This window comes from Sarcophilus harrisii, chromosome 1, assembly GCF_902635505.1.
Source record: "Sarcophilus harrisii chromosome 1, mSarHar1.11, whole genome shotgun sequence".
NCBI classification, from domain to species: domain Eukaryota; kingdom Metazoa; phylum Chordata; class Mammalia; order Dasyuromorphia; family Dasyuridae; genus Sarcophilus; species Sarcophilus harrisii.
The window spans coordinates 605,066,031-605,079,447 of NC_045426.1; the positions used below are offsets into that span (position 1 = coordinate 605,066,031).

Sequence of the window (13,417 nt, forward strand, 5' to 3'; positions counted from 1 at the left end):
TAGTAAAAATATCATTGTGTAATTGGATATAGGTTTGATTTGTAAGTTTATCATTTGTTGGTTATTCAACCTTTAGGGACTTCTTTTTGGAAACTTAGTTTCATGTTGTGTATGTGTGTGTGTCTGTGTGTGTGTGTGTGTGTGTGTGTATGTGTGTGTGTGTCTGTCTGTCCGTGTACGTGTGTGGTTTGCATCGGGAGAAAAAGGGAATTTTCATCTAATGTTCTGTAAGGTTCCTTCTGGTTGATTATTTTGTCATTTATTTTGATGTAATAAAAGTTCAAAGAAGAAAGAGAAAAATAAGCAAGGAAAGAATAGTGTGCTAGTTGAGACCTTCTCCATCTGCTCATGAACCTCAGAATTTAATTTCCATCCTGGCTTCTATATCAAGTACTAATATGTCTGCTCCTCTTGCCTTCCAAGCTCTGAGCATTTTGATCTCATCTTTGCTTGTTTTGTGAGTAAAATTGTTAGCTTTCTCCCAATATTTGTGGATCCCTTGAAATAGCTGTATCTTTTATAACTTGTTGAAATTATAGATTGTTATAAGTACTTTGATCAGTCTGGATGCTGGGCTCCTAAACAGTGGAAGATGAGATACAGTGGATAGCGAAAGTAGGGGGAGCACAAATCCCAAATTGTCCTTTCTAGGCAGAAACAAATAAAGTGAAACATTGAAAAGTCCACTGAAAAAAATTTAATGTAAGATTTGTAAAGAAAAATCATAAAATCTTTTAAATAAGATACATTCACTTTCTCAGAGCAGATAATTTACATATCACACATTTTTCCACATTAAAACTCAGCTAAATTATACATTTTGCCTACACATAGATATTATAGCTTATACAGTGAAAATTACATTATAAACAACACTCCATTGAATGAGAATGGCAGGACCTATTAGAAAATGCTACATAGTCTCCATCGAAAAAAATATATACTTTATCACTTTCATTTGTCATAATAATAAACAGAATATACATTTCTCTTTCTAAAATTAAGTCTTATACAATTCCCATTTAAGATGATAAATATGTACAAACCTTCTATCTGAATGAATATAAATAGCAAATACTGCATTAGTGTTATCAGCACATTTGGATCTTTTATATATAATGGCCTTTGGATAAAAGCATCCAAGACTGCTGAAAACTCCAAGTTCTCCCAGTTAGACATTCCCATACATAGTAAGGCATGATGAAGTAAAAACACTTTCTTTCTGTGTTATTGTTTCCAGTTGAGTTACTTCTAGCAGTAAAGGGGAAAATAGAATTGGTAAGTTGGGGTGCATTGAACTTAGGGGGTATACTGTCTCTTGCACATTATCAGGGTAGTCATCTATTCATCATTTGGTCACATCTTGGCCCAACACAAGAGAATGCATCCCCAAGCACCCATCCAGATGTGCCTCATTGAAGAGAGAGGAAAAGTTTTACCCACATGTTCCATCATCTCATTGTATACATGAACTCTACTCCGAAGATCAAGGCTGGTTATAAGCAGCTTATTTTACCTGACTGGACTTGGTTCCCTATCATTTCTAGAAATAACTTTTGGTATAATCTGTACATCGTAAAACTGTGCAGAAATTTGACTGTCTTCCTTAGACTCTGAAGGATTGCTTTGGGGAAATGGTACGTTTTTAAGTGTTTCAGTCCATGTGCCAAACCCTTCAGAGTATCTTGATCACCATTTTTTATTCTCCACAAACTAAGCAATTTTAGGATCTGATCAGTCGATTTGCATAACTTCATAGTTTTTTCAACATCTTCCATTGCTACTTTCTTCCCTGGTAAGCTTTCCATCAGACTACTGAGATGCTCCAAGGTGAGGTTCCAGCGCCCAATATGTTTCACCACACTGTTTTCACAGAGGTCGATATCTGTGAATTAGAAATTAGAAATCAAAAAGAGATGCTATTGTGATTTACATTCCCTTATTCATCTCTTAAGACAATATGTGATGGCTTTGTTCTAAGGATAACCTTTCTTTTCCTGCCATAAGTAAATATAATACAATATTATAAACATAATAATATATTATGTTAATTATTTATATTACACTAATGTAATATAAAGTATAAAAATTTAAAATATAAAGTATAAAAATAAAATATAAAAGTATAAAATTAAAATATATGATACATAATAGTTGTAATTAATGAATAACAGATAAAATGAAATAATGAGATGATTCAAATATAAAATATCATAAATATAAATACAAAAATAATAGTAACTGAGAGAAGTCAGTATTTTAGTCTGAAAAGAACAATAAAAACACAGTGGAATTGTCTGATAGTCTAAACAATAGTTATTTATATTATTCAAGATTATTGGAATGTTGTGTTGTTTGGGGTAGGAGGTAGGAAGGACAGAGATATTATTTTTATAACATCATCAATAATTTAATAATATCACAATCTATAGAACATAATTATGAAAAATAAAACAGTTCTGAAAACCAATAGGACCCAAATACAGGAGTGCCATCATCACCGGGTATAAATTTGATGAATTTAGCCAAGGCAAAAAACAATGACAATATCGATCAGTGAGTAGTTTTAATGCTCAGGAGTAGTCAAGTAACACTTTCCTAGTCTTCTTGATATTTAATCTGTTCAAACAAAAATTAATTTCTGTGGTATCATCAGTCTTTAATAAATCTCATGAGAACTCCCTAGTGAGAATAATCCCTGAAAACATACAGAGAAATAAACAAGTAAAAGAGAAGACTTTAGAGATGATATAACAATGGGGTAGAGAAGCTGTCCTATTTAAATAGGACATTGGTTTTTCACTTTTGGGGAGGCAATTATTCTTTTGAAAAGAATTTTTAGTCTTCCTCCTCTATCTTCACAAGAAATCTGCCATTTGCATCAAATGAAAACAACCCACTGTTGTGTTGTTTGAGGCTATAAAAAAGAAATGATCTTTAAGTCATTTGTTACTAATAACTTGTCTGTATACAAATATATATTTAGGAAACTTTTTTCTGAATTTTCCTTTTCAGAATGGATGCTCTTGGGGACAGCTAAGTGATGTCGTGTTTAGAGTACCAGCCCTGAAGTCAGGAGGAATTTGAGTTCAAATCTGGTTTCAGACACTTAATACTTCCTAGCTGTGTGAACCTAGGCAAATCACTTAACTCCAATTGCCTCAGCAAAAATAAAAGGTTATTTCAGAATGGACACTCAATATCTGTTGGCCCAGAAACTCTGAGCTCCTTTTTTATCTATATTTCCAAAGGTATAGAACTCACTTTGGATGCAATTTGACTTCTCCCTTTTTGGAGGATTGTATTGGGGTTTTCCTAGCATGAGCAAAAGGAAAAAAAATTACTCTCTATATTTTTAAATCCCTTATGCTGTTCATGAATACCTAATTTCAAAAGAACATCATTCATAGAATCATCAGTTGATAGTCAAAGAATATGAACAATTTTCAGATGAAGAAATTAAAGCCATCTAAAATCACATGAAAAATTATCTAAATCAATATTGATTAGAAAAATGCAAATAACAACAACTCTGAAGTACCACTTCACACCACTCTCATTGGCTAAGATGACAGGAAAAGATAATGATAAATTTTGGAGGGGATGTGGGAAAACTGAGACAATTATGCATAGTTGGTGGAGTTGTGAAATCCAAACATTTTGGAGAGCAATTTGTAATTACACCCAAAGAGCTATCAAACTGTACAAATCCTTTGATCTAGGAATGATTCTATTGGGTCTTTATCTCAAGGAAATCATAAAAGAGGGAAAAGAACCTACATGTGCAAAAATATTTGTAGCAGTTCTTTTTGAGGTAGCAAAGAATTGAAAAATGAATAGATGCCTATCAATTAAGAAATGGCTGAATAAGTCATGATATATGAAAGTAATGGAATATTATCGTTCTATAAAAAATGATGAACAATCTGATTTTAGAAAGGCCTGGAAAGATTTACATGAACTGATGTTGAGTGAAACAAGCAGAACCAGGAATATATGGTACATAATGACAGCAAAATTGTGCCATGATCAACTATCAAAGATATGGTTCTTCTCAGCTGTTCAGTTATGCAAGGCAATACCAATAAACCTTGAATGGAAAATGCCATCTGCATTCAGAGAGAAGACTATGGAGACTGAATGTAAATCAGCACATGTAGTGTTCACTTTTTTCTTTTTCTTTTTCTTTTTTCCCTTGTGATTTTTCCCTTTTGTTCTGCTTTTTCTTTAATAACATGATTCATAAGGAAATGTTTTTTAAAAAATGAATGTACATGTATGATCAGAAAATAAATAAAGAAAGCAAACTCTTCAGCAACAACACCAATAAAAAGAATCATCAATTATATCCATTTATTTTACAGATTAAAAAAAAACTGAGGTCCAGAGATACTAAGTGACTTGTCTAGGATCATACAGACACTGTGTATATGCCAAGGGACTTCAATCTAAACGATCGTTATGTAATATCATTACCATATATTCCACTATATCATATTGGCTCCAACAGTCCTTGCTTTCAATTCCAACAAATTCCAACCATGGCACTAGGCTATGAGTGCCAGATAATAGAATGGTTTTATCGAATTCTGAATTTAAACTGAAGAAATCATAATTTCAGATGTTGTCCTCTTAATTCTTACAACATAAATTCTTAAAATTCTGACTTCAAAAACAGATTTCATTATGAGGATTACTGAGATATTCCTGTAAACTTTGCCTAATAAATGTGAGATACTTTAACAAATAAATTCAACATTTGTCCTCAAGTAAAGTAGAAATGGAGGCTCATAGTGATTACATGACTTTTCTTTGCTAGTCAAATAAAAAAGCTAGTAATAAGTCACATTCCAGAGTTTGGGAGGCAGGCCCTGAAATCTATTTGGGCCTTACCAGACTCTGAGAGTTGGATATGGTTTTTTTGTATATTGTATTTGACTTCTAAAAGAAACAACAGGAAAATGAGTTGATCTGCTTACTTTGGGGAGAAATAGTATCTTATATTACATTATTACAATATTACATATTGACCACATTATTTGGAATTGAGAAAGGATTTAAGATGAAGGATCATTATTTCTTTACTACTCAACAGGGAAGCTGATTATTTCTCATTTCTCAATGAAAGTATTTATCTTGGATACCTGCCTAGGTGTTGATTTGGAATACCATACCTTGAATAATTTTCTTGACCATATCTTGATCTTTGTTTTGATGTTTCCATAACTTGAGCAGCTGGAAGGTTTGCTCTTGAGAGCTGTGTCGTCGTTTTATCCTTTCTATGGTTTCTGCATTTACCTTGGTACCAGGTAAACTGTCCACCAGGACACTGAGCCAATTAGGGGTAAACTTTGTGGGAACAGCAAACCTGAAGAATGCCTCTTCACATAGGGTAACATCTAAGTGGAATAAAAGAGGAAAATTAGTATAACAATGTTCTTAAACTCTTTGGTTCTTGAGAAACAATTGAATTCTAGAAACTATAGTTTCCTATGAAGAATTGTGTCAAAATTCAGTTATTTTAGCTGAAATCATTATTTTAGCTGAAATTCCTTATTTAATGTCACACTGGTTAGAAGGACCAGTAGAAGTAGTAGAACATAAAAGCTCCTTGAGAGAACATTCTGTTTCACTTGTGTCCTTGAACAGAGTGGGCACTTAATTGTTTGGTGAGGTAAATTAAATTTCCAAGTTTCCCAGGACACTTAATATTTTTCTTAGTTAATTTTGAAGAATAATGATAAAATCAACATGACTAAATCTTTGCCTCAAACTATTTTTCTAATTTAATTTAAATAACTAAATTCAATTAATGCTTATCTAGTATCCACAGGGCACAAAATACATACACAGTTGCAATGTGACTTAGACAGAACAAGCATATCAAGGTCCTACGTGATCTATATGCAGAAATACATGTCATATAGAGGACAAGTAGAAGGATCTATTGCTCTGAATAAGATTCCACATTCTATTTCTCTGTAAACTACTCATCTTTACTTTTCTGAAAGAGCTGAGTTTTAGAGGGAACATGTGATAACATCTGACAGATCACGGTTATGATCTTCCTAAGTGTGGTGCCAAGGGCCTGAGGTAATCCTTGGGAAAAAAAATTATGTGAGAATCAGCTAAAGGTCTAGAATGTGATTCAAGTAGGAACATAAAATTCATAAATTCAAAATTAATTCACATATGGAGTAAGATCAAGGAATAACCAATTACCCAAGTATTCTATTGATATGAATGCAATGTTAAGGGATGAAGAACAAGTCTCCCAGCATACTGAGTGGACTGGTATGCAGAATTTTGGGGACTACATGAGCCTGATTTGAACAGAATGAGAAAGTGTTGATGCATCATGGTATGCCCCCCCCCATCATGAATGAGATAACATAACCATCAAAAATTGAGTAAAATATTTGGAAAAAATAGAAGATCTTAGGATTTAAGTATTAAGGATATGTGAGTCTCTTTAGGCTATGACAAACTATTGTGAATTATAATTTTTTATTAGCTGACCTCATTTTATCTGTTAGCATCTAATTTATCAATAATATGCATATTAATTGTGATATCAACTATCTTTAAAAATATTCCATTGTTTTCATTTTTTTCCTTTGTTGAACTACCCATTCTATATTTTTCTTACTTCCTTTCTTCTCAACATATTTCCTTTCCTCCCTACCATCGAATGAATGATACTTGATAATAAGGCACAAATGGTAGAAGAATATAACATAAGAGCAAATGAAGATGGAAAAAAATTTGTCACTTAGGCCACAGGAATGCATGAGACAATAGTGATTTTTGAAGTTTTCTTCTTAAATTGGTGATGTGGACATGAAAGATCAGAACCATAAAAACAATATTGAGGAATGACTATTGAATAACCTGAGGCAGGGAGGTTCTAAATGATATTGAATGAATCATGGAAAACCATAGTAGATGAAGACAAATGACTCAATAGGTAGAGATGAAGAGATTTTAGAGCAAGCGTTATCATTCAAGATACTGCCATTCTACCAGAAAAGGTTTTTGGAACATAATTACCTATTCCACATTTTGGAGTTGCTTCTGTGTTTCCAATACAGAGATTGTCATGAGTTGCATTTCCTTTTGATGCCATTTGGAGACCAAGGGCACTGCAATTTGTGTGTTTCCTGCATGCTGCTTTAGAGGAAGTCTCATTTGAGAAAAATCCATCTGGGCACCTTTTGCAAATGGTATTTCGCTCTGGGGTTCCTTCAGGAAAGATAACAGCCATTTTAGCACTTCAAAATCAAAAACTCTCACAGCAGGCATAGCATTAGTACAGTTCTGAAAAACCCCCTAAAAAGTCCTCTGGTAAATCCTTCCCACTGCTGTATATCACATTATCCTTTAGATTGACTTCCTATGTTCACTTATACCACGAATAGAATGATCAGGAAAGAATAGATGTCAACTGAATTCTTTAAACTAGTGTTCTTGAAAAATCATGGACATGTTCTACCATTCCTAAGAATTAGTGTAATCTAAATGTCATGTCTTTAAATTCTTCCCAGACCCTAGTGATGTTTTCTTTTGCCTGGAACATCAGCATATACACTGGCTAATAAATGTGTTAACCTCAGGAAGTAAAATTTTACACTATAATAAAGTGCTGAACAAAGGAAGGGAAATGGAGTTTCTTCCAAAATGCAAACCTGCCATTGAACAACAAAATAGATGTTCAATGATATCCTATTTTGCTTTAGCTGTTGTGTTCATGACAACAGTCATTATAACTTAGAGGAAGTATGATTATATGTGCATTTCACTGCACTGTGGGAAGATTTGATATGTTTAGAGAAAACATTAATAGGAAGGACTTGAAACAACCAACAAATAAAGATGCTATTAAAATAAATAATGCCAATACTCTCTTTTTTGCATGGATATGTTACACATTGCATAATATATCTGCATATGAAAATATCTCCATCTAGTGTGGATTAGCAGTATATAAACTATATTTTGCAATAACAGATAATTGAAATACATCAACAGCAACATGCTATACAATGATGACTTCTAGAAATATGTGAATGGGGAGAATTGTGTGATTGTCTTCGCAGTTAGAGACAACTAGATGACACTGTATAGAGAGATGACAGAGGTGTCTGGAATAGTCAATATTGACTGTGATACCTATCAGCTTTGTGATTTTTGGGAAAGCGACTTAAGTTATCTGTGGTCTTCAGATAACTCTCTAGGAAAAAACTACCGAGTTATAGAGAGTTGGTTCAAAGAGTCATTGGTGGGATTAGTGTGGGTAGAAAGAGCCTCCACAGAGGAAGTACATCATTTTCCTACTATTTGTACATAAATATAAGTAATTAACACTTTTTCCTACCTCATTTTAAGCAGAATTACAAAGCATAATACTTAGCATCACCAGAATGTACAGAAATAGGCTTGCAATACATTTGGAGGAGACCACAATTCTGGCATAAGAAATTCCATGTGGCTTAGAAGTGTAGTAGGGTCAGGAGAAGAAAACAAGGTGCAAAAGCATTTCATTGAAAAGGGGGTAGGATTTGGGGGGAATTAATGTTTTGGAAACTGGCATCCCATATCCTTCCTTCTACTTATTTTGGAACACATTTTCCAGTTGAGGGGATAGCCTGTGTGTTCAGGAAAAAGGGGTGGGATGGGGAGGGAGACAGAAGTAAATGAGGCCTTCTGTGGTGGGACCAAGTAGAATGACTGCCTTTGTCCTGAGAATTCTGACCTGACATTCTCTTTGAAAACATGGTTTCATGCTTCCTTCAAGTGCACAAACTTCATTTTCTGCAAATTTCTTCATTGAAATTTAAAATGTCCATGTCAACCAATCTAGATTAAGTTATTTGTAGTACTTCTATGTTCAATACAAGATGGAGAACGTTGGGTCAATATAATTCCTCCATCAAGGGGCCCCAAAAAACTCATTTTAGAGCCCTCATTAGAGAGAGAGAGAAGCAGAAAGACAGAAAGAGAGATAGAGAACCAAAGATAGAGTCAGAGAAAGTGACAGAGACAGAAAGAGAGAGAGGAGAGAGAGAAAGACAGACAGACAGACAGAAAGAGAGAGAAAGAGAGAGACAGAGAGAGAAACAGAAAGATGGGGAGGAAGAGAGAGAGAAAGAGGGGGAGGGAGAGAGAGAGAAACAGAAAGAGGGGGGGAGAGGGAGAGAGAGAGAGAGAGAGAGAGAGAGAGGAATAACAGAGAGACAGAGATAGAGAGACTAAGAGGGATGAAGGGAAAGGAAGAGATGATGATAATGATGATGGGATGATGGTGATGAAGTAGTATCATGTATGCTGAAAAAAAAAAAGAAGATTCTTTTTCAGGGATGCATTGAAGTATGTAATCAATGAGGTGGTACCTTCCACCTTTGAAATTCTGTGATTCTGTGCAAGCCATTCCCCAATTGATAAATGGTCAAAACACATGAATTGACAATTTTCAGATAAGGTAATTAAAGACATTTATAATCATATGAAAAAATTTTCTAAATCACTATTGATCACAGAAATACAAATTGAAATAACTCTGAAGTACCATCTCACAACAATCAAGATGGCAGGAAAATATAATGCTAAATGTTGAAGAGAATGTGAAAAAACTGGGACACTGTTGCATTGTTGGTGGAATTATGACCTGATCAAGTCATTCTGCAAAGCAATTTATAAAAATGTGCATACCTTTTAATCTCATAGTCATAGGATCCCTATCCCAAAAAAGATCATAAAAGAGGGAAAAGGATTCACATATGCAATAATGTTTGTAGTATCTACACCTAGAGAGAGGACTGTGGGACTTGAATGTGGTTCACATCACAGCATTTTCACTTTTTGTTGTTATTTGCTTGGATTTTATTCTCCTTTTCATTGTTTCTTATTTGATTTGATTTTTCTTGTGCAGAAAGATAACTGTATAAATATGTATAAATAAATAAACACTGTATAAATAAATATGTACACATATCAGATTTAACATAATTCTCCATGTTTAACATATACTGGAATACTTTCCATTTAGGGGATGGGTGGGGGCATTGGAACACAAGGTTTTGCAAGGGTTAATATTGAAAAGTTATTCATGCATATGTTTTGAAAGTAAAATAATAAGATAAAATAAAATGTTTTTAGCAGCTATTTTTGTGATGGCAAGGAATTCCCCATCACTTGAGGAATGGCTGAATAATTAGGGTGTATGAATATAATGAAATGTTATTGTGCTATCAGAAATTATGAGTAAACTGACTTCACAAAAGCCTGGAAAGACTTGTGTGAATTAATGCTGAGTGAAGTGAAAAGGAAAACATTTACACAGTAACAGCAAGATTATGTGATGATCAACTATGATAAACTTGGCTCTTCTCAGCAATACAGTGATCCAAGACAATTTCAATAGATTTAGGATGGAAAATACAATCCATATCCAGAGAGAGACTTATAGAGATTTAATGAGGATTGAAGCATACTATTTTCACCTTTTTTCTTTGCTTTTTCTTTTTCATGTTTTTCCCTTTTTGTTCTCAGTTTTCTTTCACAACATGACAAATATAGAAATATTTTTAAAATGACTGTACATGAATAAGCCATATACAGAAGTACAGGAGAGGAAAGGAAGGCAGGAAGAAAAAAATCTGGAATTCAAAATCTCACAAGAATGAATGCTGAAAACTATCTTTACATTAAATTGGAAAAATAAAATGACTATAGAGAAAAAAAAATAAAACCGTCCAAAAAAAATTCTGTGATTGTGGTAGACTGATTCTACAGGGACAGAAGTGGCACAGAAGATAAATGGTGTAGTGGATAGGGCACTAGAATCAAGAAGAACTCAGTTTAATCATCTACAAAATAGGAATAATAATAACACCTACCCCTAGGCTGAACTTGAATTCAGGTGTTCCTTATAGCAGCTAGGTGATAGAATGACAAGAGTACCAAGCCTAGAGTTAGGAAGACCCATTTTCATGAGTTCAGTTTCAGCTTCAGATATTTATTTACTAGCTGTCTGACCCTAAACAAGTTACTTAATCCTGTTTGCCTCAGTTTTCTCATCAGTATGTTAAACTGGAGATGGAAATGACAAACCATTTCAGTCTCTGCCAAGGAAACTCGAAAAGGGGTCACAGAGAGTCAGATGTGATTAAAAAAACAACTAAAAAACTTACTGATTCCAGGTCCAGCACTCTATACATTGGAGCTACTTGGTTGAATATCATCTGTCTCTCATTTTCACTTACTAGTGATGTGATCTTAGGCATATCTCCATTAAATTTTATTGATCTTAGTTGGACTAGATAATTTCTGAAGGCTAAACTTAATTCTAAAATACTATGATTCTCTGAAATATTCCAAATTTTCAAGTATGTATGAGCTATGTTGGAATTTCATAAATGTAGTAAGCAAAAAATTAACTTGTTCAAGGATTCCATGGTATCTGTTCCAAACAGATGTTCTCGAAATGAAGGATAAAAGAAATAGGGTTAGAACCTGTGCTTTAATTAATGTAGAAAATTCCAAGGTGAGGAAATCCCCTCTACCAATACAAGTGGATATCTTTGTAATTTTTAATCTTACAGAAATGCATATAGCAGAGGTATCAAACATTGTTCAGTAGATCATGCCATCAGCAACACTCCTAAGTACTGAGTAGGTGGAGAACAGAGGTGGGAGGGATGTGTGAAGGGGTAGATAAATTAACAAAATAAATTAAAATATGATAAAACATGGATAATGTTAATATGTGGCTTTCTAAGTCAATTATGTGGCCTGCAAGGATCCTTACATACAATTGAGTAGTCTCCATTTCTACTTGAGGTTGATGCCACTGGTCTAGAGCACTGAAAAGTTCCATAACTTGCCTGGGGAATCTAGCCAAAGTGTGTCAGATGAAGCTAGCTCTTTATGTCTGTAAGGGCACTTCTCTAACCATTACACCACATTGTTTTTCAGATTGATTTGATTTTTCAAAGAAAAGAAATACTTTGTTTATAGATAAGCATTTATGCTTGAGTTTAACAAATTGTTTCATCTAAAAAGAAAAATAAAAGTATTGAAGATACATTGCTCTAGCCTTTATCCTTTTCAGACACACACTACATGTTTGAATTCCCTGCCAAAGGAAGAACCAGCTTTCTTTTTAATAATAAAAATATGCACTCCCAAACGGCTCTCATTTTTTTGACATAATTTATTATAACTGTGCATTGTTACAGCTCTAGTGCCTCATTAATATTGGTATAATTACTCTCTTGGTATCAATTAACATTTCTGATGTTTGTCAAAAAGCACTGTAGCTTGAAGCAGCCAGCTTTCAAATAAAAAACGGAGTATTTATCAGGTATAAACAGTGTAACCCAGAGTGGGCTCCTTTGAAAAAAGGGCAATTCATCATGTTTCTCATTAGAGGGCAATTTGCTACATTTGAGACTTGTCACTAAATTGCATTTTAGTACCACAGGATTCCTTAGAGAACTGCTCTTTTGGCAACAATCCATGGCAGAGGTATAGCCCAAGAAGCTCCTGCCATCCATTGTTTTTGCAGTTTGCTATGCTGTAATGTCATCAGAACAAGTTTGTTTCTTTATCTTTCACTGGTGATTCTCCCATACTATGTACAACATTAATTAATTTTGCTGGGGATGGAAATCAGCCACCTACCTGCTTGTACTACACCAAATCCTGGGGGACAGCTGGTATGTCGTAGACAAAACTCCAGATCCAGATACCGTCCTTCCACACATTCGCATACACGGTTGTGAGTGCTGTTACACTCCTGTTTCACATATTGCAACTCTTTGCACATTCCACTGCAGTATAGACACTCCTCGTTAAAATGCCAGCTATTGGTATAGTAGTGATGGGGACAGGGTTCACACTGGGTCTTTCTTCTTGTTGTACAATGTTGTTTCAGGTAAGTGCCTGGGGGACATTGGTCACACAGCAGCTGACGAGATGTTTCAGGGTCATAATGAAGGTATTTTGGAGGAAAGGTTTCCTGTGTGGTCCACTTAACTGAGATGTCCAAGAACTAGCGTAAGGGAAGGAAATAAATGTAGTTAAGCATCAAAGTTTGATTTTTCTTCTGGGTCAATACCATTTTGGCTCAAATTTCCCCACCTCAGCCTAGTGCTTAGCTCCATACTTCAAGGATCTGAAATCTCCTTAAGGTCATATATGTGACCTTATGTATGACTATGACCTGTATATATGAATAGGGAGTTCAGAAGACAATCCTTTCATTTTTCAGATAAGGAAGTGAGGTTTAAAGAAATGATCATTTCTCTCCTATATTAATAGTCAATTACTGAATTATGATGGAGGTTATTTTTCCCTTCCTTTCCTCATGTAGAAATCAGTCCCTGTAGATTATTAAGGCAGTCTTTAAAGTAAAGGG

The 13,417-nt window shown here is 34.3% G+C and overlaps 1 protein-coding gene across 1 annotated transcript in view; it reads right to left on the bottom strand.

The window, feature by feature from the left end:
• Nucleotides 1-681: 681 nt before the first annotated feature.
• Nucleotides 682-13,417, bottom strand: part of TNFRSF11B (TNF receptor superfamily member 11b) — a 45,829-nt gene continuing 33,093 nt past the window's right edge. The window contains exons 2-5 of the mRNA XM_012541791.2: nt 12,682-13,051; nt 7,051-7,242; nt 5,175-5,399; nt 682-1,885 (exon numbers count right to left, since the gene is read on the bottom strand). Of these exons, the coding sequence (XP_012397245.1) occupies nt 1,497-1,885; nt 5,175-5,399; nt 7,051-7,242; nt 12,682-13,051 (1,176 nt within the window). The 3' untranslated portion in view covers nt 682-1,496. The remainder of the gene's footprint in view (nt 1,886-5,174; nt 5,400-7,050; nt 7,243-12,681; nt 13,052-13,417) is intronic.